General features: G+C 43.8%; 3 protein-coding genes across 5 annotated transcripts in view; all 3 read left to right on the top strand.

The window, feature by feature from the left end:
• Positions 1-66: 66 nt before the first annotated feature.
• On the top strand, positions 67-14,689 carry MCM8 (minichromosome maintenance 8 homologous recombination repair factor). Of its 3 annotated transcripts, none has more exons than XM_066547822.1 (18): positions 67-313; positions 494-568; positions 855-937; positions 1,122-1,271; positions 1,602-1,705; positions 2,569-2,767; positions 3,475-3,560; positions 4,463-4,614; positions 5,448-5,646; positions 6,422-6,452; positions 7,178-7,318; positions 8,301-8,442; positions 9,050-9,245; positions 9,509-9,722; positions 10,366-10,575; positions 11,166-11,242; positions 12,059-12,248; positions 13,992-14,689. In XM_066547822.1, exons 1-18 carry the CDS (start codon positions 181-183, stop codon positions 14,082-14,084), a joined length of 2,475 nt encoding a protein of 824 aa, XP_066403919.1. In that variant the 5' UTR covers positions 67-180; the 3' UTR covers positions 14,085-14,689. The 3 variants fall into 3 exon arrangements, with proteins under 3 accessions (XP_066403919.1, XP_066403921.1, XP_066403920.1); XM_066547824.1 differs by having other exon boundaries at positions 422-568; XM_066547823.1 differs by lacking the exon at positions 67-313 and having other exon boundaries at positions 386-568.
• A 1,137-nt stretch (positions 14,690-15,826) lies between these two features.
• Positions 15,827-21,260, top strand: CRLS1 (cardiolipin synthase 1). Its single transcript, XM_066547820.1, has 7 exons — positions 15,827-16,108; positions 16,411-16,548; positions 16,990-17,119; positions 17,568-17,653; positions 18,022-18,090; positions 18,407-18,498; positions 19,947-21,260. The coding sequence occupies exons 1-7, from the start codon at positions 15,827-15,829 to the stop codon at positions 20,032-20,034; spliced, it is 885 nt and encodes a 294-aa protein (XP_066403917.1). The 3' UTR covers positions 20,035-21,260.
• Positions 21,261-21,516: 256 nt separating this feature from the next.
• The window catches only part of COMMD1 (copper metabolism domain containing 1), a 66,149-nt gene continuing 62,149 nt past the window's right edge, over positions 21,517-25,516 (top strand). Inside the window, exon 1 of the mRNA XM_066546372.1 lies at positions 21,517-21,717. Within this exon, the coding sequence (XP_066402469.1) occupies positions 21,529-21,717 (189 nt within the window). The 5' untranslated portion in view covers positions 21,517-21,528. The remainder of the gene's footprint in view (positions 21,718-25,516) is intronic.

Genomic DNA, 25,516 nt, shown 5'->3' with positions numbered 1-25,516 from the left:
AGGGCAGCGAGCGCCCGCCCGGGCCCGGGGCTGCTCCGAGCTTTCCCCGCGCTGTGCTAGGGGAGCTAGGGCCTGCCTGCCGCGGGGTGTCCTCTGGAAAACAGCACTGGTTTCAATTAAGTGTCTCCTGGTGCAATTTTTTTCCTCAGCTTGGTTTGCCGTCGCGTCTGGTAGCGGGAGATGAGCAGGGAGCTCAGGGGCAGGGGATGTGCCCGGGGCAGAGGCTTCCAGGGATGGCGAGGAGGATGGCGAGGAGGAGGAGGATGGCGAGGCAGAGGACAGAAGGGAGAGCCCAAAAGGATGCCCGAACCTGGTGAGCCAGCCCCTGTGCTTCTGCTTTCTGAAGCCATAATGCTTTTATTCTAACGCACTGTGCTAGGCAATTACAGCTATTTGTCTCCCGTGGTCAAAAGAATCACAGAGAATAAAACTTGCAAAATTTCACTATCCGTATTCTTTCAATCCACGTTATTATTTTTTTTTCTTCTCCCAGCAAAATCTCGCCTAGTCCAATCAACGATGGACCAATTTATTCCCTATAAGGGCTGGAAACTTTATTTCTCTGAAGGTATTTTTTAACCTATTTTTCTAGAATTTATTACATGTAGTGTTAGTAGAGTTATAAGTCAAATAAAGAACAACCAAAATTTCATCTATAAAAACATAAATACCATAAAGACTTCACTCTTGTGATATACTGTAACCTTTGTGATCATTACTGGGATCCTGTGGAGATGTATCATCTGCCTTAGTTTTGCAGTGCAGAAAAACAATGGAAGAAAAATTACCTGTTTATGTATTTTGTGAAGTGGAAAGAATTATTTCTGTGACTAACATGGTGTGTTTCTAATTAGTTTACAATGACAAGTCTCCTTTTGTCCAGAAGACTCAAGCCTTTGAAAAGTTTTTCATGCAGCGCATTGAGCTTTATGACAAGGTAAAAACCAAAGCCAAATATATCCCACCCCAACAGCCTCTTGTTGATACAAGAACATTACAGATTTTTAGTGTTTTTTCCCCATCAAAAGTAACCTCCATCAGAGACCTGAAACATCTAGGACACAATTTGGGTGTTTTGCTTCTAATTTGAAGTGTATTTTGTTATTTATGGTGTTTCCCAGGATGAAATAGAAAGAAAAGGAAGCATTCTCGTGGATTATAAGGAGCTAATCCAGGACAGAGAGCTGACTAAATCAATACCAAATATATCTACTGAACTCAGGGACATGCCTCAGAAAATACTGCAGTGTATGGGTCTGGCAATTCATCAGGTAAACAGGAGGTTCTGATACATGGAATAGAACCCTCACAACCAAAAAGAATCAGTGGCACTTAGAGGCCATTATGTTATAAACCCCACATCTCTGTGTTTTTCTTTCTTAGGGCAAATTACTGTTTGTTTAAAACTCAAATCCTTCAATCTCTCCTCTTCCTGTATGACCCACAAAATCACGTTTTGAAGTTGCTTTGGTCTTGGTGCATTTTCCTTATTAATCATTGGAGCAGATGGCTAAAACTAAATGTAGTTCTAACACCTGTGTCTCTCCCTGTTGGGAGTTCTAATTCCTGTGGGCATCTGTGTCCCTTCTTGTTCCATGCAGGTGCTCACCAAGGACCTGGAGAGGCACGCAGCAGAGCTGCAGGTGCAGGAGGGATTGCCCCTGCAGGGGGAACCTGTCATAAACGTGCCTCTCATCCATGCCAGGTAAGGGGGGCTGGCACTTCTTCTTTCCCAAGGAAGAGCTGTTTGCCTCCTGGCTAATCCTTGCCAGTGTCCATGTGTGGCTTGCATGTTTAAGGGAAAACTGGGCTCTGTGAAGCTTTTTCCAGGAGAACATTCTACATTCTGCTTTTTCTCTTCACTGTGACTTCATATCCTTGTGCAGAAAAAAGTGAAATGAAACCTCCTTTTAAACTGAAAAAACAGCTTGAACTAGAAAAGCTTGTAAGTAGAGAAGTGACTTATAAGCAGAACAATTATTCTATAAATAGAATTGTATTGATTAAAAGCAGAATTATTTAAATTTCTATTGACTGGAGAAGTTTTTAATGAAACAAGTCTTTAGAACTTTTTTCTTCATCAGAAGTAATGGCATCTCACACTTCAAGGGTCTGAGGGAATTGGGAGTGTAAGCTCTATTGGAGTTCAAATTACCTTTTAAAATTATTTTCTTTTTTATTATTATTTTTAATTCCCTGCTGGTGGTGGCAGAGCCATAATAAAACTTTAGTCCTTCTAAGTCCAAATTCCAGGCTTTATCTGAAACTGTGGAAAGAGACAGTTATGGATGATCTTAAAGTAATGTATTGCTTGGCCAGAGGTGTCACTGGATAAACAAACTGTACTGTTTCAGTCTGTTGAGGTCGATTCATGTGAAAATATTGAATGTTCTGCTGCTTTCTAGAGCAAGAATCAAAAACTGTTCTGTGGATTCACCAAAAAAATACTTCTAAGCATTTTTTTTTCTGGATTTTACCCTTTTTAATTGGGAGTAGGATTTTTTTGTCTGTGTTTGGATGGGTTTGGGGGTTATTCTTGTCCTTTTTTTTTTCTGTGTGCTAATGCAGGGTGTACAACTATGAGCCTCTAACCCAGCTGAAAAACGTGAGGGCCAACTGCTATGGCAAGTACATCGCCCTGCGTGGCACCGTGGTGAGGGTCAGCAACATCAAACCCCTGTGCACCAACCTGGCCTTCGTCTGTGCTGCCTGTGGGGATGTGCAGGGTGTTCCTCTCCCTGATGGGAAGTACACCCTTCCCACCAAGGTAAGCCAAAACTTCATGCTTTTTGGTGTGTTTTCACAAAAATCAGCACCACAGATGTTAAAATGTAAAAAAAAAAAAAAAAGAGAAAAAAAAAGTCTTTAAAGCTAGGTTAAACAACTGACACGTTGAAAAATAATTAAACATACCATGTCACTTTTCTTACTTCAGACCCTTGTTACATGTAAAAAATGTATGCTGCTGGAACAGGATATGTGACCAAAAATACATAGAAATTCCCTGAAACCTGGAAAAATATTATCTTGTTTAATTTCCATTTCACCAGTTGTGTTTAAAAAGATCCACCTTGCTGTGGTGGTTTTCTATGCATACATTGTTTGGTTTTTTTGTTTAGAACTTTCTATTTTAATTTAGCTTTTTATTATCTGGACTTAATAAGTCATTAGACACAGGACAGTGCCTGGTTTTTCTCAAACCAGTTCACTGAGGGGATCACACAATTCTGCTGTGTTTGCTCTAACAGCTGTGAGTCAGAGTTCATGTGTCTGTGCTTGATAGATCCTCACAATTATGTACATCCTAATTTGTAGCCCTAATTTAATTGTGTTTTTTCATGGAATGATGCTGAATTTTATTGCTTTGTAGGTTTTTTTGGGGGTTGTTGTTTGGGTTTTTTTAATCAAATAAGACAATTTCACCCTAGGACTTTAAAAAAGGCTGGGAATGAGTCAGAATTCCTGTTGTTGCAGTGCCTTGTTCCTGAATGCCGGGGCAGGTCCTTCACAGCTGACAGGAGCTCTCCTCTAACCACCACAGTGGACTGGCAGTCTGTCAAGTAAGCACAAAAATGTGATGTGACAGGACGCTCAAAAAGTGACAGGATGTTACAGTGTGAAAAAGTGACAGGATGTTACAGTGTGATTTTAATAATCTTACTCTTTTGCAGCAAGCACTCTCCAACGTTTGTATCACAAAGGAGTTGTTTTATCCAGGTGCTGGTATACTTTGTAACCTACCCTGTCATAGTTTCCTGGAAATTCCTTCTGCCCTTACCCAGCTCTTGGAGAGATGCTCAGTTTGTGCTCTTTGCTGCATTTATCAATAATTTCTAATTGCATCTATGATTTCATTATTCCCTTTAACGAGCTGTAAGTCAGCTAGAAAAACCCTATTATGTTACATTGGTCAGCTGTGCCACTTGACCTGAATGAGCTGGAAGTAAACTGGAAGGTTAAAAATCTTAGTTTGAAGTGACATTAATGCAAAAACTCGTGCTGGTCTTATCAGCTCCAGAGGGCGCTGTTCATCACAGCTTCTTCGGTAAAGCTTGGCTTTGCTTCCAGGGAGTCTCAGAGCTCCAGGTGCAGAGCCAGAGCTGGAACTGTCACAACCAGAGTCAACTGCTCTTCTGTTATGGTCTGAGAAATTCCTTGGACTTTTCCAGGGTTGGAATACCTGTTAAGAATTCATGGGGGCTATCATCTCTGAGTTCTTTTTTTTTTTTTTTTTTTTTTACATAGGTCCCTTTTACTTTATTAACTGTACTCATTTCTACATGAACATGCTCATTAGTGGTAGAAAATCTGCATTTCAACTCAGAGTTCACAGTTACTGCATTTCTGGGCTTTTTGTGTGGTTTATACCCATTTAGTGAAGCGTGCCCTGAGGAAGGTGCCCAGAGCTGCAGGTGCTGTGTGCTGCTGCTGCAGGGTGTGCAGCTGCCCTGGTGTGTTGCAGGGTGCAGGAGCTCATGGCAGACGACCAGCGGGAAGCAGGACGGATCCCGCGCACCATCGAGTGTGAGCTGGCGCAGGATCTCGTGGACAGCTGTGTCCCTGGAGACATGGTCACTGTCACAGGCATAGTGAAGGTGGCAAGCACTGAGGAAGGTGAGTGCAGCATCTTTTTCCTACAGTGGGGTTTTTGGTAGTGCTTACACAAGAACAACAACAGTCACTCCCCTTAGTGGGAGCTCTCGGTGCCATAAGTCCATAAAATATAAATTTCCTTGGAAGTTACCAAACTTTTGCAATGAAGAGTTATTTTAGGGCATTATTTGCTTAACATTTTCTCTTTAGTATCTCCTTCAGACATTAGGAGAACTATCACACTGTTGTGAAGGAGAGTTAGCTTAGTCTCCCTAGAGAAATTTTTCAACTCTTTTTTTCCTTTTCTTTCCCAAAGTGAAGAAATATGCTGTGCACTGCTCTGAAAGAATACATTGCAGATAACTGCAAGACTGTTTTACTCTGAGACTTCATTCTCTGCTCAGTAATCAATCAATATAGAAAATGATTAATTATTAATTGATAATTACTGAGTAATTACTGTGCTGCATGTTTAATGCTTCTGCACCATGCATCTTTTTTTCCCCCAAAATATTGAGTGGAAACATTTTATATTCAACTTTGCTTTGACAACAATAATATCATAATTTAAAATCTCTGGAAAAAATTATTTATTCTGGGACAAAATTCTCTCTAGACATGTATCCTCAATTTCAGGAAAATATTTATCGTGTACATAAGCGGAGGGAGCTTCAAAGAACAAAGGTAACTAGAAACTTACTTTGCATCAATTTTCCAAAGTGCAGATGTTCAGTACTTAAATATGAACATGACTGTACATGATATTTCTGAATTACTCTATGCCATTTGTAGATAATATGAGCACTTATTAATAGAAAAAATGCTCCATCATCCTTTCTCAATTTTTCTAACAGGACCTTCTAAGAATAAGAATGACAAGTGTATGTTCTTATTGTACATTGAGGCAAATTCTGTCAGCAACAGTAAAGGACAAAAACTGAAGAATTTTGATGATGAGACCTTTCAGAGAGCATTCATGGAGTTTTCCCTTAAAGACCTCTATGCTATCCAAGAAATTCAAGCTGAGGAAAATCTGTTCAAGCTCATTGTGAAGTAAGTTGTATCAGACCTAGACTGGGTCTAGGGTTAAACATGAATCAGTGTGACACCTTCAGACAAATGTGACAGCTCATCCTAAAGCTGTGAAATGTCTGAGCCTCGTATAATAGAAACCACAGAGACCTAAGAAACTGCAGTGAACAAGGGACTTGGGAGGGAGGTGTTGCAGTGGGAATGTTGGGACTTTGGGAGCAGTTTAGAGATTTAAGGAGTTGCCTGTGTTCTAGTTTAACCTTAGACAGAAAGCTCTGGGTAGAAAAACAATCAGTTAATTTTGATCCTCACCATGTAAATTCAACTTACAAGTACTATTTTGTCCTCCGGTTTTCTACAGTAGAGGAAAGAGGTGCAAGAACTGAGCAGAGGGTGTGAAAGACCCTCAGTTCAGACTGAAAAGTACTCTTCTAGCTAGGATGTCCCTCAGGCCCTCCCAGTGGAGTCAAAGAACACAAACCCAGCACTTTAAAAGGGGGGTTACAGGCAGTTACTTGATTAAGACAAGAACAGGTGCAGATACCACTGGGAAGCTGATTCTCCTTTGTCTTTGTGGGGACTCAAGTGAAAAGCTTTTCTTGTTTCAGTCATCTCTGGTTATCCAAAAAATTCAAGAAATTTGCTGCTGCTGATTTCTGTTGGAAATTCAGCAACAGCTACCCAAAAAGTTTTATGTTTATTAAGGTGTTCTGTGATGAGAGAGAGGACAAGTGATTTATTTATAGTAACACATGATTTATCTTCCACTTATGTTACCTTGTGATTTGCTTTCCAGCTCTCTTTGTCCTGCAATCTATGGCCATGAGGTAAATAATCTAAAAACTCTACTTGTAATTCCAGTTTGAAATGTTTATGCCCCATTCAACTCCTAAAGGATTCACAAAGCTTATCTGGGACAGGGGGAGGGGGCAGGGATTGTTTTTACATGTGACTGTTGTGTTTGTGAGGGTCCCCAGGACAAGGTGAGAGATGAGAATTTGACTCCAAGTTCTTAGAAGGCTGATTTATTATTTTATGATATATCATATCATATCATATTATGCTATATTATGCTATACTAAAACTATAATAAAGAAAGAGAAAAGATACCTCAGAAGGCTTAACAAAAACGATTAATAAAAACCCATGGCTGACTCAGAGAGTCCAACACAGCTGGCCCTGATTGGCCATTAAGAAAAAACAATTCCCATGGAAGCACTCAAACATTCACCTGTTGGTAAACAATGTCCAAGCCACATTTCAAAGCAGCAAACACAGGAGCAGCAATCAGATGACTGTTGGTTTTTTCATTCCTTTCTGAGGCTTTTCGGCTTCCCAGGAGAAAATCTTGGGCAAAGGGGATTTTTCAGAAAGTATCATGGTGACAGACTGTGGCTCACAGTCTCTTTTGGTGTCAGGGGAGTGGCAGCCTTACACCCTTAAGTTCAGAGATCCAGAAGGAAAGGTCATTGCAAGCAGTTCTAGGGAGCTGTCAGGGCTGGTCACCACCATGGAATGGAATGCTTACCAGTGTTGGCCTCTACCACAACAGATTGTGAAGGCAGGGTTGGCCCTGGCCTTGTTTGGAGGATGTCAGAAGTTTGTGGATGACAAGAACAGAATCCCAGTGCGAGGAGATCCACATGTCCTGGTTGTTGGAGATCCAGGATTAGGAAAAAGTCAAATGTTGCAAGTATGGTTTCCTTTTTTACTATTTCCTGTTTTCCTCTATTTCCTTATTATCTTGACTTGCAGCCATGGGAGGATAACTGTGCTGAGACCAAAGGGTTGACTGAGCCTGGCTGGAGCTATCTTTTCTTGTGGGATGCCTCAAGTACAGGAGAGTACCAAAGGGCTCTCCTGCCATCCAGGGAGCCTGTTAAACACCAAAGCGGGTGTCCTTGTCAGGCCCATGGGTTTTCAAGGACAGGCTTACAGGCTTGCTGTCCTGCCCTTACACAGTTCTTTTCACCAACCCTTTTCCCCAGTGAGGAGGCTCACTCCTTCCTGTCTTCATTTAGCTGGTCCATTGTGAAATTAAGTAATTAATCTGTGAACAAATGCAACTTCAGATACCCTGAGACTCTCCTCCTCCTTATTTCCATGTTGCTAGCACAGATCTTTTTGGGAAAGGGACCTGATGCTGTGTTTGGGTTTTCATCTCAGTAGGTATTTCTGCATGACTATGACAATTAGTAATAGATTTTTTTTTTTTCCTTAAACTGAGTGATTTTTAAATTCCATGTATTTTTCCATGGTTACTGTGAAGTCCAAGGGAGACAGAATTCACCTAGACCTTCTTTAAAAAATCCTTCTAACATGGACCATTGCATTAGGATATGATTTGCACTTAGCCAAGGTGATGGATTTGCATGCAAGCATCTTAACAAACAAAATTTTTAAATTATTCTTTTGTTGAATGAGGACTCTCCAGCACAGAGTAACTGATTTGTTTTTTCACATTGTTACTTAAAAAAATAATACCATCCAAGTAAAGTTACTCCTACTGCTTTGCAGAATTTTGTGTCTTGGAGTTGCAAGGAGTTAGAGCTTTACTGTTGGGCCATATTCAGTGGAAAGAAACAAGTTTAGGTTTACTTTGAATTGTTTCTCTAGAATGAGGCTTATGAAATTCTTCACTTTGGGGAAGGAAAAAGTATTTGTTTCTCTTCTAGGCCGTGTGTAACATCGCTCCTCGAGGTGTGTATGTTTGTGGTAATACTTCCACCAGCTCTGGCCTGACTGTTACACTCTCCAGAGATGGCACTTCTGGAGATTTTGCCTTGGAAGCTGGCGCCTTAGTGCTTGGAGATCAAGGTATCCATGGAATGCCACAGGTTCTGTGTAGCCATATGTAAGGGGCAGGAGAGTGTGTGCTGCTGAGTCTCAGCTAAGCCAAAGTGCTCGCTTAACTGTGGACTAAAAATGTCTATTTAAAGTATGATACTGGGCTTCCACACTATGGGAAGTTCTGAGCTTCTCCAGTGGCTTCTCTGGGGGCAATTCCTGCTTTCCTAGAGTGTTGGGAAACTTCAGTTCTCCAGTTCGTATACCAGATTTACTGTGTCAAAGAACTAGGATTTTTTTTGTTCAGGGATCTGACTTGATATCAGCTGCTGGAGTTTTGCTGGTTCTGAAAAAGGACTATATAATGAGATATGTTGTCTATTTTTAAAAAGCTTGTTTCATCATCTTAACAAATCACCAAAATGCTGCATCCCCAAGTCAGGCTGAGTTCATAGTGGTTTGGCCTGCATTACCATGGAATGAAAACAAAGCTGGCTGAAATGGAGATTTTCCAATGTCTCCTGCAGTCCCTGGGGTTCTAAGTTGGATTTCTGAGTAGCACTAGATTATAGGACATGCTTGTCCTTCAGTTAATGTGTTGTCTGATAAGTCTTTGTCCTGTTTTAATTGCTTCCAGGAATTTGTGGAATAGATGAATTTGATAAGATGGGAAACCAGCACCAGGCTTTGTTGGAAGCCATGGAACAGCAGAGCATCAGCCTGGCCAAGGCTGGCATTGTTTGCAGTCTGCCAGCTCGGACATCCATTGTTGCTGCAGCAAACCCTGTTGGAGGACATTATAACAAGGCCAAAACAGTGTCTGAGAATCTAAAGTAAGCCCTTTCTGAAATGCTGCTTTTATAATTCAGGAATAGATGCTTCTGGCAGTCTTGTAGCTCGTGTACAATCTCTTTCTATAATTTTGGAGTGTGAACACAAACTTTAATAATCTTTAGTGGCTCTTGAGAGAGAAATTCCTGTTGTACTTTATTCTGAATAAGCAGGACAGGATCTTTTACCTGTGTTTGAAGTGGAACAGAGTTGCTATAATTTTTCCACTTCTCCAAGCTCTCCAAGTTCCTTGTCTTTCCTCCAGAATGGGGAGTGCTCTGCTGTCAAGGTTTGATCTGGTGTTCATCCTGCTGGACACGCCCAATGAGGACCACGACCACCTGCTGTCAGAGCACGTGATGGCCATGCGGGCCGGCCGGCGCGCCGCCGCCAGCAGCGCCCTGGTGACACGGGCCAGCTCCCAGGAGCACTCTGTCCTCCAGACCACCTCAGATCGACCCCTGCTCGAGAGGCTCAAGGTGAGACTTGTCCTGGGGCTGCTCCTCTAAAGCAAATTTGCTGTGTTGGGTTTCAGTAAGGAGCTACAGAAGTGGGCTGGGTGTAATAATTTGGTGTAATACGATCTGTGATGGAGTGTTGAATCCAAATAGAGCAGTGTGGAAGCAAATCCTTGGGCATCTGCAACTCCATGGATTTGGGAAGTGTAGGAGAGGAAGTACATTTCTCATTAGACTTCAGTGATGGCTTTGAGAACTGATATTGTCAAATGCCAGGTCTTGGGAGAAATACTCTTACTGGAGGTAAACCCATGCACTTTTGGAAACAAGGTATCAGCAGTGGTGGTTTAGTCTTCTCTGGAGCTGTGGGAATTGGGATTTTCTCTTTTTGAGGAGGGATTTAACTTTATAATGAATTCTATTTGGCACTTCTTATCATTGCAGATGAGAACCCTTGGCTGCCTTTCCTGAAATGGCCAAGTGTGTGTGTTTACATGTCTGAGCATAGCGTGGGGACTTGAAGTACACTGTTCATATACACAGCACCAAAGCCCTTATAGTAATGACTTCACCAGATAAAGCATAAGGATGATAATTTGATATTAAAATTTTTATTGTATAGAATTCTGATAGACAGAAATCTAACTCTTTGTAATGGTGCTAGATCTCAACAGGAGAAAACTTTGATGCCATTCCCCATCAGCTGCTGAGGAAGTACGTGGGATACGCTCGGCAGTACGTGCACCCAAGCTTGTCTCCAGAGGCTGCACAAGTCCTCCAGGAATTCTACCTTGAGCTCCGGAAACAGAACCAAGGAGCAGACAGCACCCCCATCACCACGAGGCAGCTGGAGTCCCTGATTCGACTGACAGAGGTAAATGCAAGCTGGAATGCTTAAGGGATTTAAAGCAAAGAGATTATTCCTGAGGTACTACCCAAATCCTACCATTTTTACAGCTTATTCATCACTATGCTTTTTCTGTTTTGTTAAAAATAAAAGAAAATAAGAATGCATCATGGTTAGAAGTGCTTAAGAGCTGCTGTTCCTTAAAACTTCTTATAAAGCAAAAGACCCTTGAGGAGATGGAAAGAGAATCTATCACATTCCCCAAAAGGAGAAAAAGTAGATGCAGGCAGGAACAACTGCTGCCTAGCTTGAACCTAGACTGCTTCTGTTTTCCCTAACACTGCCTTAACAACACTGTCTGTGATCTGCTGCTTCACAAGGCTACACTGCTAAAAAGCAAATAAACTCCAAGCCACAGCCTAAAAGTGCAAGTATGCAGGAGGACACATTGACGCACTAACAAAAAATAGAAAAATCTTCCTCTAATCCTGTATGCTTAGGTTCTATCTCTGCTCCTAAAATTTGTGCTTGTGGCCCTTGTAGAGTGATTGTAGCCCTTTTTCACATCAGTTATGATATATCTTAAACCTTCATGGGATATTTTTTTCTGTTTTAAGGCACGATCAAGGCTGGAATTAAGAGAGAAATCTACCAAGGAAGATGCCGAGGATGTGATAGAGATAATGAAATACAGGTAAAAGAAAACACTGCTTTAAAAATAAATAAAGCATCACAGTGCTATTCATTTGAAACTTCTTTTCTTTATATATTCAAACACAATGAAGAAATCACTTTATCAGGCTTAGAACCATGATCCTTCCTGAAGGGAGGTTGTAGACAGATGGGGGTCGGTCTCTTCCACCGGGCAGCACCTGACAGAACAAGAGGACACAATCTCAAGCTACATCAGGGAAGATATAGGCTGGATATTAGGAAACAGTTTTTCACCAAAAGAATAATAAAGTACTGGAATGCTTTTTCCAGGGAGGTGGTAGAATCACCATCTCTGGATGTGTTTAAAAAAAGACTGGACATGGCACTTGGTGGTATAGTCTAGTTGAGGTGCTAGGGCATAGGTTGGACTCAATGATCTTAGAGGTCTCTTCCAACCTCATTATTCTGTGATTCTATGATACTATTATTTGGATTTGTTAGCTGCTCCTTAAAAGTTGCCAGCAGCCCTAAGTCAAATACAACTACTTAGGCCTGTGAGTTGTGTGGTCACAGTGGTGCTGAGTGTCTGGGCACAGTAGTGCACACGTGAGGCTCTGCTGAAGGATTTTTTCTCCCCTGTGAGTACTCTCTGGTACAGGTGAACAATTAAAGTTCAAGAGTGATTTGGATGAATGCTTAATCTAAGTTCCCTAGAGAGTGACCTGATAGTGGGTGGTTTTTTATGTGGCTTCTGAAAGTTCTCTCAAGCATCACATTTTGGGAATCAGATCCACCTATGTTTGCTTTTATGTCCTGCTGAGTGAGAGTTTGATCTCTTTTTGTAACCTGTTTGTAGCATGCTGGGCACCTACTCGGACGAGTTTGGGAAGCTGGACTTTGAGCGCTCCCAGCACGGCTCTGGGATGAGCAATCGCTCGCAGGCCAAGAGATTTGTGTCTGCCCTGAGCAGTGTGGCAGAGAGGACCTACAACAACCTCTTCGACCTGCAGCAGCTGCGCCACATTGCCAGCCAGCTGCAGCTACGGGTGAGCTCCCCCTCCAGCAGCCACACACTGCCAGGCCACCCTCAGCTAGTGCTGCCAAAGGGAGAGGGGCAAAGGCACCTCTGTGTGCCTCTTTGCAGCAGCAGAAATAACTAATGTGCTGCTGTTAGGCTGAGCAGAGCTCCTGAAAGGTCTGTGAGCCTCACAGACCCCACAGCTGTTGGCAACAGCAGCTCCTTGCACTGGTAAGGGCTGATCCCACTTGATGAGGCTGGTTCTGAGCAAGATCCTGGTTTGGTCTGTGAAAGACAATGGTGCTTTCAGTGCTGCACTCCTTCTGCCTCCCCAGAGGACACACCTATTTTTATTCCCAAGTTTAGACTTGTGGTGTCCGTGCTCCATTTCAGCAGTGCAATGATGTTTCTGCATCATGTCCTCTGGATCAAATATGCCTTTAAGTTTTCATTCTTGCTTCAGGCATCCTGAAGTTGCATGTTGGAAGGAACATCATCTAGGACATGTGGCCACAAATGTATTCTGCCCTGTAATTGATTTGCAGTCTATACTTGTGGGGGCTTCAGCAAACAGAACTGTTGATAGCTAACTATTTTTCCTCCACTTATTGAAGTTATTTTAATTAACTCTAATTCTCCCTTCACATATAGAATATTTTTGCCCACCCAGGGACACCATTTCTTCCTGTTTGTTTGTGGTATCCCCAGGGAGTCCCCGAGGGGCACCCTGTATGTTGGCTGGCAGCAGCAGGCAGGCAAGGAAACTCCACATGGTTTCTGAGGGTGCTAATTAGATGAGGGTTTATTGGGGGTCCCACCCCCGGGAGCAGCACGGTTTCTGAGGGAGAAAGGGGGAATGGGGAGGGAGGGGGAGAGAGGGAGAGCCTAGGGAGAAAAGGGGCCAAGAGCTTCTCATCTCCCTTGCACAGCTTAACAGGGAGATTCAAAGTAGGTGCAGAATAAGACTTGGGCCGATGGGATTACACATACATGATACTTCAGGGGAGGATCACAGGCTTGGAATAAACTGTACATTTTTGAGGGGTGAGACAGAGCATACCATTTAAATAAAATGTAACACCACACATCACCTCCTCTGGATTAAATATGCCTTTCAGGTTTTCATTCCTGCTTCAGACATCCTGAAGTTGAATGTTGAAAGGAAACATCATCTAGGACATGTGGCCACAAATGTATTCTGCACTGTAATTGATTTGCATTCTGTACTTGTGGGGGCTTCAGCCAAACAGAACTATTGATAGCTAACTGTATTTTTGCTCCATTGACTACTTACTGAAGTTAATTTAACTTCAAGAAGTACTTGTAAGTGCTCTTATTTAATTAACTTCAATAAGACTACTTATTGAAGTTAATTTAATTAACTCTAATTCTCCCTTCATATATAGCATATTTTTGCCCATTCAAAGTTCTGTACCTGGAAATCAGGGAGAGTTGTAGAAATTGTGCATTTCTGTGGTAGATACTTCTGTTTCAGAACTGGAATTTACACATATGTAGCTGCACCTTTTCTTCATGTCACAAAGGAGAGACTGCTGCTTCTGTGTAACACTGCAGTAAAACCAGTGTGTAACTAGAGCAGAAAACTGAGGACTGATGGTGTGAGACCTGCTGGTAGGTGAAGAGTTTGCCAAGGAAACTGACCTATTCTTAGCCCACTTCATTTCACCGAGTTCCTTCAAATGGTTTATGTTGCTTTACACCAGGTAAGATGTCATTCTCCAGTTTGATATTTTTGTCTTTATTTTCCCAGGTATCTGATTTTGAAAGCTTTATTGGATCCCTAAATGATCAGGGTTATCTTTTGAAGAAAGGTTCAAGAGTTTATCAGCTCCAGACCATGTGAGAGGAGTCACTGTGATGGACTTCCTTGGGATGACTGTCCCCCTGGACTGCTGACCTGCAGCAGGGAGGAACATCCTGAGCTGAGCTGCACCTGCCACAGTGCTGGGGTTTGCTGGGCTGGAGATTCCCCTGCAGAAAATTAAACTGGAAAGCTGCAACAGGACAAACTGGCACATGGTATTGCTACCTGGCTCATCCTACAGCTCTCTCTTCCAAATGGGACCTCATCATCCCCCAGGAGTGGAAGCTGTGTTTTTATACTGTTACAGTACCATAAGGGACTTGACTTCTGAAAGAGATGCTGGACCCACAAATTTCAGCCCAGGAATCTTTCATGAGAGGATGGTATGAGCTGTACTTTCAGCACTGTAGTTCATTTAAAGTCTAGTGTTTCCAGTAGGTTCTGACAACACTGTTTGATAGCTGTTACCAAATGACACTTCACTGAAACTGACTTGATTTTCTGCTTTGAAACACAGTCTTTGAAGCCAAGGTTTTATTTGAAATCCAAGTCTGATTTAAGAAAATATCCTTATTACAATATTTAATTTGTAAAGCAGGGATTGGATTTTGACTGCCATTAAACTTTATATATGAGAAATATTATTTGTTCAAGGCTGTTTAATGGCCATTACAAGATCTGTAACACCAACAGGTTCTGTTTGTTTCTGTGTAACTGTTCCTGGCAGACCCATGTGTGTTCAGCAGGGGTGAAGTGCTGAATGCTGCTTCCTGACTTTGATGAAATCAGAACCATGGTCTGGTGCAATGAAACAGCAGCTGGGGAAGCTTTCAGTGTAAGAATTAAAAACCCACGAACACCAACACACCCTCCCTAAAGAAAAATATACTTTAAAAAAGCAGGACGGCAGCGCTGATTCTTGTTTTCCCTCTTTCATTTCTCAGGTAAGATACGCTAGATGACAAAAAGCAGAAATACTGAAACTTAGTGCCTCACCCTCTTAACTTAAGGGACATCAGGGACCAAATATACTTGAAACTGAAGACTGGTCAGCCAGATGAAATGCTTTAAGTACAAAATCATAGTTCTACATCGGAGCTCTGAAGGGGAAAGGTCTGCTCTATCAGCTAAAGGGCAGTAGGTGTTGGAGACTGCTTTTGGCTTAGTGCAGGGTTGGGGACAGGAGCGTGCCCCAGGAGCCAACAAACGACTGCACCTGGAAAAGCGAACTCATTCCCGTTCCTCCTTGAGACACAGCAAACGCGGGCAAGCGAGAGCCAGAAGCAGGTGCCGAGCACCAGAGACCGCTCGCGCTCTCTGAGCAGTTTCTTAAGGCAAAGCGAACCTTCCCCTTCCTCCCTCAAGGGCTTTCCGAGAACGGCGGGGCTCCGTCGTGAGGAGGAGCGGGATGAGCCCGGGCAGCCGCCCACCGGCCCGCCATGGGCATCGCCGTCCGCGCGAGGGGGCCGCCGAGGAAGAGTCTGGGCCGGGAGGCAGGTGGGAATGCACCGGGAATACGGCAGGAAGGCACTGGGGCAGCGCTTTGCCGGGACCGGCCTTTCAACTCGGTTGCCTGCCGTAAAGCGCGCGGCCCGGCGGAGGGGCGGGGCTGACGCAAAACGCCGCAAAAGGTCGCGCGTCCTCGGCAGCGCTCGCGGCACACGCGCCGCGCGCGGCTGGCGCGCCGTGCTCAGTCCCGCGGGGCGGATGGCGCGAGGCCGCGCGCTCCCGCGGGTAGCGCCTCTGCCGTAGCGCTTCTCCCGCGCCGCTCCTGCTGCGCCATGCTGGCCGCCGCCTGGCTGGGCAGGGGCTCCTGGGGGCTCCTCCGCGGCGCGGCGCGGAGGCGGCCGGGCGGCGGAGCGAGGCCTCTGGGCGGCCGGCCCGGCTCGGCGGCGGCGGGAAGCGGGGGGCGGCGCGGCGGGGGCGTCTCGTGCGTGCCCGCCTGCGCGGGGCTCCCGCGGCTGCTGCGCGCGCCCGCCGGCGCCTGGCGCCTCCTGAGCGGCGGGGCCGCCCCGCCCGAGCCCCGGCGGGAGCGCGGCGCGGCGGGACCCTACGCCGAGCTGGTACGTGAGGGGCGGCGGGGACGGGCGGGCTAAGCCGTGTCACACCCGGCTTGCGCTCCGAGGCACAGACTCTGCCTGCCCTGGGGGCTCTCGCAGCGAGGCGCTTTCCTGGCCAAGGAGAAGTTAATGTTTAGCAGGTCGAGGCCGCGCGCCTTGCGAAAGCAGCGGGCTGCTTCCAAGAACTTTGCAGGCTTTCTGGCTAGTTAAGTGGAAAAAGTATTTGTAACGATTAAAAACTCTTCTACGTGCCAAGGCGGGGTTTGAGTTCCTGCCCTGAAGTTTTTTCGTTTCTTGCTTTACAGTATGAAAACCCCTGGACCATCCCAAATATCCTATCCATGGCGAGAATGGGTCTGGCGCCAGTTTTGGGCTATTTGATTGTTGAAGAGAATTTCAACGTTGCCCTCGGTGTGTTTGTCCTGGCTGGCGTGACAGACCTGGTATGTCGGTTTGGAAAGGCTTTGGGAACACTGGGCTCACGGGGATCTCGTGGGCGTGCATTGGAACAGACTCCGGTGTAGAATGGAAACGGACAAAACAGATTTGTTTTTAGATTTGTTGGTTTCTAGGAATGCTGTATATATCCTTTGTGGTGCTGCAAAGGGAATTTGCAGATGCCTGAAGGGGACTTTATGCTAATGTAGGAAAGGGGAATGTCAGGGCTCCCTGACCAACCCCTGTGGGCATTGGCCACTCCGTGCTTGTGCACCTGCTGGTCTGTTAAACGATACAAGTATCAGCTAAGAGGTGTCACATTTTATCCTAGTTAAACTCACTGTTTTACCTCATGTCATTCATTAAATATGTCTCTAAAGTAGCGTACAGGAGCTGTTTTGGTTCATCTCTTCTAACAGAGAGAAATTTTATTTTGGTTTTCCTAGTTGGACGGATTTATTGCACGGAACTGGGCTAATCAGAAATCAGCACTGGGAAGTGCTCTCGATCCCCTGGCGGATAAAATCCTCATCAGTGTGCTCTATGTGAGCCTAACTTGTGCAAATCTTATCCCAGGTGAGGAAATGTCAGTTGTGTGCTCTAGATAAGGTAAAGAAGGTCAGTTTATGTGTAGCAACATTTCTTGTGTTCCTAGAAGGAAAACTGTGTATCTCTTGGAACTCTTGCTTTGTCCTTTGCTCCCTTTAAACACTTCCAAACGGACCCCACAGAAAGCAAGTGCTGCCACATACAAAGTGGCATGTACTGCCATTTTTAGGTGCTCTTTCTTTAAAGCAATAATAGTATCTCTATAACGTTTATTTTCATGGACTGGATTGTTTTAAGTCTTCAGTTTAAACCCTTCCAAGGATTGTGTTAAACATCCTCAGTAACGCACAGAACTCGTTCAAGAGAATTTGGGTGTGGTTATTTCCATCTTGCTTCCAATTTCCTGCTCTTTTGGTTGTGTTTTACCTTTAATCATGGACAGTTTTTCACTGGCTGGTGTTGCCTTACCTTGCAGTTCCCCTGACTTCCATGATCATCCTGCGGGATGCGGCGCTCATTGCCGCCGTCTTTTACGTGCGATACAAAACTCTTTCTCCACCGGTGAGTGCACAGCGTTAAAAATGTCCAATCATAACGAAAAATACATACATTAATAAGCTTAATTAATAGCAACGTTGTGACCAAGAGATTTGTCATCTTGAGGCTTGATGGTTACAAGATGTAATGCTAGTTCTTTTGCCAAACAGATTTCTGAGCAGAGCAGTGTTTTAATAAAATATGGTTTGTAAAGATAAGTCAGAGCTACTAATAACTTTTTTCCTGTGTGTGATGTGTAATAATAAATCTTACAAAAGAGCAGTGTAATTCTTTAGTGCTACAGTTGCCTTTTCTTTATAATTTATCTGTATCAGGTATTTCAGATTGAATGTACAAGGGCTGCATTTTTTCCCTCTTTTCTCCCCCAACAGAGAACACTGAGTAGGTATTTTAACCCCTGTTATGCTACTGCACAATTAAAACCAACATTCATCAGCAAGGTAAGAGCAATAACTTGTTACAAAAGATAACTCTTGGATACTTGAAGCATTGTGTGGTTTGGAGGGTGAGGATAATTTACCACTACTGCTGAGTATAGTTTCAAAATAGTGCCAACTATACTTAGATCCTGAAAGGTTTTCAACTGTACTCTGTCAGAGGATGTGCTAATTTGGAGAGAGTAAGATACTTTATTTTAAGAAGGTTTCTAAATAATTTTGTTAATGTAAACTAATCCTTAAAGCAGTAATACAAGTGTATGTTGGTATTCCTTGTACTCCTTCATGTTGCTCACAGTTCCTGTTTTGCTTTTCTCAGATGAACACAGCAGTTCAGCTGATTTTGGTGGCAGCTTCTTTAGCAGCACCCGTTTTCAATTATGTGGACAGCATATATCTGCAGACATTATGGTAACTGATATCTTACTTTTTTTTTCCCAGATAATTTAATGTGCTCCTAAGGAAACTGGTAGTCAAGATTAATTTGTGTGGAACAAAAAAATCTTCTGTGCCCAGAAGATGCAATAAGCCCATATGCCTGAATTTTTACACCTTTAGTCTTAAATGACACCAGAGATAGATATTTATTGGTACTTAATGAAACTAGCTAGGATCCAGGAATAATAGCTTAGAAACAAGTCTTTGGGGTAGGCATGGTGCACACAGGCAAAACATAAATTCAGATCAGTGGAGAAAAAAGGAGCAGGATGAAAGGCTGCATGGATTCCTCATTTATTCATGCCAGAAGTGTCCTTGAGCAAGCAACCTTGGGATCAGCAATAATAGCCATTCTTATTTTTGCTTTATACTGTATCTGCTATCTTGAAATCCAGGTTTCTGCAGCCTCTTTGTAAAGCACATGGAGAAATGGTGACTCCTGCTAGACTTCAGCAAGGAAGGAGAGGGATGGGATGAGAACAGGTATCAAGGAGCTTCCCTCCTTAAGAAATGCTGTTCCTTCTCCTCTCACTGGAGCTCTGAACTGCAACTGTTTGAGTGCAGTTATTTTTCCTGAGCTGTTTGGCAAAAGTTCAGAACAAAGAGTTCTGAACAGCAGATCTCAGAATTACTTAGTAACTTAGTTTAAAGCAGTGCAAAATCCAGTGCTACTTGTCTTCTAGGGAAATAAAAAAAACCAACCAAACCAAAGAAACCAAAACCACCAACCCAAACCGAGAAGTGTTTAAAGAACTATGAATGAACCCTGATCTTAACAGTCTGTGGTTTTCTATCCTGGTGGTAAGACAAAATCTAGAGTTGCCTCTGGGTGTAATTTGCCCGGGTGTTCTGTGAATGCTCTCAGAAACTCCCTGGCAGTGCTCAGGGAGGGCAGCAGAGGGGTAGGCAGGGCTGTAGCAGTGACCTCAGGGTGGTGTCAGCCTTTCACAGAGGAGCACTGCTCATTTAGGAATATCTGTGGTCTGGGAGGGAAACGAAAGAGCCTGAAGCAGGAACTTGTTCTTTAGCTTTGGGATTTGGTGAAAATGGTAAGTTTGAGTCTTGAGTTGAATGCTTCCTGCTCACACTGCCAAGGAATAGTTTCTCACATCTGTCAGTTCTCAAGCTGGTAAAAGTTAATGTAGGCTGCAAATGCTGAATCTTTTATTTTCCCTTCTCTAAAGCAAGTGCTGGTGTGGTGATAATTTGTCCTGGTATGCAGTTACACTGAAGCATGCTGCTTACCCCTGGATGGCAGAGCCTTTGTTTATCTAATCCTCCCCATAGCACTGAATTTCAGCTTATAAACTGTAAGCTGCGTTTGTGTGGAGCATAGTTCCTGACTCTGTAGTTATAAACAGATGCTAAAAAAAGGCACTTTTTCTATTGTCCATGACTTAAAGGAACTCTTTTCCCCAAAGGTGCATCACAGCTTTCACAACAGTGACATCTGCCTACAGCTATTACCACTATGGCAGGAAAACTGTCCAGGTGATCAAGAACAAGTGAAGTGGTCCAGGTGATCAAAGGTGATCAAAAGGTGAAGTGTTCCTGGAAAGGCAGGAAGGTGCTGTGCCCCCAGAGGTGGTGGTATTGCAGCTGAGTTTTGGATCAAAGCACTCTTTGTTTTTCTGCTTAAACCATGGCATCGCAATGAAGTGAAATTTGAACACGTACTGTGTATATATGTAGAGACAGACTTTTTGATGTATTTTTAATTTCTTGAAAAATGAGGTTGTTTACAAAAACAAATAAATAATTAGTAAAACACAGGTTACTTGCTGCTGCCATGTGCATTCTGAGTAATTTTATGCTGGTTTTGAAGTCAAGACGTACACTTGGCACCAGATTTGTTTTGCCATATTCATGCAAGGCACTGAGTACACTGGGATCTGAGAAGCAATTACCAGAACAAGTTTGTACCTCAGCCTGTCAGTAAACCAGCATTGCTCATTAGGACCTAATGACTCGCCTCAGGCTGCAGCAGAAGGAAGCCTGTCATCGAGGGACAGTGTCTTCAGAAACTCAATGCAGAGAGAAATTTTGCTTTATATTCCACAGGTGATGCTGATAAGGCATGAAGAGTTCCTACCCTGCTCCCTTTTCTTTTTAAAGATGAACAATGATGAACTGTACTCAGGGTTTTTGAGTAAGGTCAGCGGTGCTGCAAGGAGTCTGTACCCAAATGGAGTTGTTTCTCATCCTATGTATTCATTTCTAGTGATTGAAAGAAGTTCCTGTATCTCCAGATGCTTTAAATCTCCTAAAGATGTTGTTTAATCCCAATACCACTGGCTGAAGAGAACGTTTAAAATACTGTCCAAATGAATGGAGACAGTGGAAGAAATTTTAGATGTGTTTGCTGTTATTTCTTCCTGTACTTCCAGCTTCAAGATGTACTCTGTGCTCCCCCTCATGCAAGGACAACTTGTTCTTTGTCTGTTCTCTTCCGAAGAAAGAGCAAGGCAGAACAGGTCAAGTTGATCATAAACTTGTGTTTTCTCTTTGTGAACAACATGATTTTTCTTTTATGTCATAAAAAAGTACAACTATGAAGGGTTTCAATGACTGAAATCAGGAGGTAAATAATACCACTGTATTATTGTTGTATTAGCAAAGAAAACTTTCTGTAGGAGAGCACACCGTCTCTTTTGTGACAGTGTGTTTGTATAGATGAAGTATTTTAATGCTTTCTTTATATTGAAACTTATATAAAATGGTGCACAGAGAAAACACTTGTCTTTATTAGTTTCTTTGTTTTTACTGGCCCCGTCTTTAATGGTCAGCCCTGCATCTTTCAGCAAAGGATAGAGGGTGGACGTTTCCTTAAACTACTACATGAGTAGTGGAGTATTTTCCGTGACTAAACCACTTCAAAAAGCTGGGATTTATTGTACCCACTCAGCTGGCTGCTGTCAGGTTCTGGTTAATGGAAGTGGAGCTGGCTCGGGGAGCGTTTCTGGCCCCGCGCGGCCACCGTACCGGGGACGCGCCCTGACCGCGATGGCGGCGCCCGAGCCGCCGCCGCCCGAGGGCTGCAGGCCGCTGAGCGCGCTGCTGAGCGGCATCGCCCAGGCCGCCTTCCACGGCACCGCCGGCATCACCGAGGAGCTGCTGCGCGCCCAGCTCTACCCCGAGGCAACGCCGGAGGAGTTCCGCGCCCTGCGCGCCAAGATGGGCGGCCTGCTGCAGGTACCGGCGGCGGGGGGAAGGGGCCGCGGTCTGGGGAAAGCCGCACTCCCGCCGGTGTCCGGCATCTCCTCCTACGGGGGGCTCTGGGTACAGGGTCCAGAGCACTGCCCTACCCTGTGCCCTGCCCTGCCCGCGGTGATAGCTCCGGCTGCATCCCCGAGCGGGCACAGCCCGGGGCGGGGAGCGGCCTGGAGCTGTGTCAGGGGAGGGTTGGTTGGATATCAGCAAAAGGTTCTGCACCCGGAGGGGGCTGGGCGCTGAACGGGCTCCCCGGGCAGCCTGGCGGAGCTCAGGAAGCGTTTGGACACTGCTGTCCAGCGCAGGGTGTGGCTGCTGCGGATGGGGCTGTGCAGGGCCGGGAGTGGGGCTCCAGGGTATGGCGGGTCCGTAGAACTCCGCTCCTTCCGCCGTCCTGTGCCTCGGGCTCTGTGGCCGCCCCTCAGGAGCCGCAGCTCCTCAGGCCCGCGCTGTGCAGGGAGGGGCGGCTCTCTGGGGTCAGTGCTCCTGGGAGCACGAACCTGTTCCTCTCTGAGAAGAACTGCAGCTTTCTTGTGAGGAAAAGAAAAGCGCCGCCAATCATGAGGCAAGCCAGTGTATAAAGTCTACAGATTTTGCTTTTTGTGCAAGGGAAAAGGCCTTTTTCCCCATAATGGAGCCTTTTGGTCTCCGTTCAAAGCGTTGTGTAGTTCCCAAGAGCGGCATGGGCTCAGGGAACCTCCAGGTGCTCAATCCTTGGATGTCCACTGCCACCTTGTGGGTAAATGCACGCTTGGATTGGCCATATTTATAAACGTCGTCGGTAGTTGTAAATAGAATTGAGAGATTTGGAATTTTATTGAGGATGATGTCACTCGCTTTCTGCCCTTATGAAGGTTCTGTCGTTTGTTTAATGATCAGATTGATGTGGTGCCTCGAGAAGCCTGCAGTGGAATACTAAAAACTGATTCCTTTGGGGCTCTGTGGCTTTTTTCTGGTGGGTCACTTAAAGGAAGTGAGAGCTAAGTTCTATGGATCCTTATAGGATCTGTGCTCTAGAGCATCCTAAAAGAGCCCCTTGGCCTTCTGGTCGCTCTGAGGGCCCTTTTTCCTTCACACCTGCCAGTTTTAGGAGGGAAGGTCGATATTGGGACTGTGCTTTGGAAGTAGAGAGGCTTAAAATCATCTTCCTCTTTTAGTATCTCCCTGACTTGAAACCTGGAGGGTTTTTGTGTAGCACTGTGCTCGCTGACAGCAGCAAACTTCAGAAGTGATCCTCTGTGCTTACAACATCTTGGTCTTTGGATGCACCTCTTGGGCGCTGGTGTCTCCTCAGCACCTTACTGAAGAAGCAAAACTTACTGCAAGATCATCTGCCTTTTCCCTTCCTTGTCAAGTGCCATGTGAATTTCTGAGCTTATTTATTCCAGTTTTGATACTTGATTGTGAAAAATCTCTATGATTATAATTACAAAAACTGAGGGAAAAATATGTCTTTGTTACCTTTTTGTGGTTTTATTTTGTCCTTCTTCCTCTGGGTGGTGGAGGAAGTGGAGCAAACAGCAGGATGGCAAAGTCTGGAAGCAGAGAGATTCGTTGCCCCTGTGACTGAATTGGTGTAGTAGTTGGTGTCTTCTAGGCAGTAAACATGGATCTGGACCATAAATCAACCTCTTGCTTTCACTGATCTGAGCTTAAACAAGGTGAAGGACTTCCCAGTACCCTTCTGCATTCCACCTGAGCAAAGCTTGGGGGTGAATAAAAAGTCTATCATATTTACTGTAGCAATAAAAAAATTAAATTTCTCTCCCCCTGGATTATACAGAGGGTAGTGCTGGGTTTATGTTTATAAAAGATGTCATTATGATCTACTTCTTCCACCTGGTTCCTTTGCTGCCCATCCATCTGCTGAATATGCATGAATCATCTGACCTCTTTCTAAAATGCCACATTTATTTTGTAGTGAAATCATGTTTCTATATTAAATTTACTTTTTAAAAAAAATCTAATTTCTTGTGTGGAGAATCCTGGAAGCAGGACAAAGCCCTAGGAAGGCTGGCCCTGGAGAACCATATGATTTCAATGTTCTGTTAATTGTTTTTTGCCCTCTGCCTTCATCCTTCCCAGCCTGCTGTCCCTGAAGGCTGCAAAGCACTGAGAAGCTGGGGGAGAGCAGCTTTTGTGAATTCTCACCCCCGGCTTTTTTGGGTTTTTCAAAGGTTATTTCGTCCTGATTAAAACACTAAATTTGCCTGCTTCTTACATAAGTTTAATTTGCAGTATTTGTCCACCGGTCATAGTTCCTTTCCATGTGGAGTAATGCCGCTGTTTTCCTTTTGGTGGCAGTAACCTCTTGCGTTTATTGAACGGCATCCTTTGCTGCTGGGTTTAAAGTATTCTACTTTGGAACAAACTTCACGTAGGCTAAATAATAATAAAAGTTTCAGCATGAGAAGTAGAATTTATGTTTGATTTATAAGTTGTTTTGTTTGGTTTTTTGTTTGTTTGGTTTTTTTGACAAATACTGAGGAAGTTACCATCTGTAATAAATATAATAATATGTGAATGGTATATAGACTATATAAATAATATATTAAAATTATATAATATTATATACATATTATTATATATTATATAATAATATATAATATATTATATTGTTAAATCTATTTATATTTATAAATAATATTATATAGGTAATATTAGATAAATAATAATAAGAGCATGATATCCAGCATATAAATGTGTTGTCCCTAAAGATTTTCACCCTCCTGCTAGGGACTGGAGCCCTTTTCCCTATGAAGTTGCTGTTGTGACCTCAAGAGGGGTTTCCAAAGCATCTTTACCCCTGTTTGACAAGGAAGAGACAACTCCATCTTCATAACAGGGACCTGCCCTCATGGGAGAAGTCAGAGCAGAAAAACACTTGGAAGGTTCCCTCAGCTATGGAGGATAAAGGCCTTTGCTTCTTCAGCAAGGATTTCTGCTAACAGAAACATTTCTGCTAACAATTTCTGCTAACTGGTGGAAAATAAATGAGTTCTTGCATTCTTTAATAAGGGAAAAGAGTTGCCATTCTTCCCTCTCCTCAGATACCTTGTGATTCCTCAGATGTGTGGGCTGGGTCATGAACTCCAGAGCACTTTGCAGTTGTCCAAACTTCTGGAAGGCTGAGATGGAGAGCAGCTTCAGTCTGAGATAAAATAATTGTGGAAGAGCTAATAGGGGAGACTGCTTGCTTTCAGCCACTTAGATTTGCAGTTGTGCCTGCATCTACTAACTAAAAAGAAAATCTTTTTAAAAACCTCATTCTCCTTGACTCAGGGAAAAGGAAAACAAGTACTTGTCCCCCTGTTTTCTACCCAGAAATGTGTTCCATGTAGCGTTACATTTTTCACTCCAGTGAATGACTGGGCTTATAATGGATAATTCTGTTTGTTGTTGGGCTAGGTGAAAATGTATTAATAACTTTGCACAGAATTTTGTGAGGTAGGGAATGTCTATAGTGTTATAATAGGACATACATGAGAAAATTATTATTATCTGAATTAATATTTGCCTGGAACAACTAAATAAAAATCATAGTCTTTTTTTTTAATTTAGCAAAACACCACTATTATGTAGCTCACTAATCTGAGCACAGCTCAGTTGCCAGCTCACCAGTGTCTGGTGTTGCAGCATACATTTTCTTGTAAAAACTCTAATCCCACAGTTATTATTTCTTTTTTCCCCTTTTTCAGGCATTCTCTTAGGAGGGTAGAAAATGTAATGTTTTCTGGAACTAGCACCTACTGAATTGCAGTGATGAAAATGTGCATGGGCA

This window comes from Molothrus aeneus, chromosome 3 (assembly GCF_037042795.1).
Source record: "Molothrus aeneus isolate 106 chromosome 3, BPBGC_Maene_1.0, whole genome shotgun sequence".
NCBI lineage: Eukaryota > Metazoa > Chordata > Aves > Passeriformes > Icteridae > Molothrus > Molothrus aeneus.
The sequence above is the reverse complement of the archived record's forward strand: the minus strand, read 5'-3'. Positions and strand labels throughout refer to the sequence as shown.

Coding starts and splice junctions, on each gene's coding strand:
- MCM8 (XM_066547824.1), top strand. CDS start 181: ATGAGCAGGGAGCTCAGGGGCAGGGGATGTGCCCGGGGCAGAGGCTTC. Junction 7,319..8,300: donor GAAAAAGTCAAATGTTGCAA/GTATGGTTTCCT, acceptor TTTCTCTTCTAG/GCCGTGTGTAACATCGCTCC. Junction 11,243..12,058: donor ATAGAGATAATGAAATACAG/GTAAAAGAAAAC, acceptor ACCTGTTTGTAG/CATGCTGGGCACCTACTCGG.
- CRLS1 (XM_066547820.1), top strand. CDS start 15,827: ATGCTGGCCGCCGCCTGGCTGGGCAGGGGCTCCTGGGGGCTCCTCCGC. Junction 16,109..16,410: donor CGGGACCCTACGCCGAGCTG/GTACGTGAGGGG, acceptor CTTGCTTTACAG/TATGAAAACCCCTGGACCAT. Junction 17,654..18,021: donor ACAAAACTCTTTCTCCACCG/GTGAGTGCACAG, acceptor CTCCCCCAACAG/AGAACACTGAGTAGGTATTT.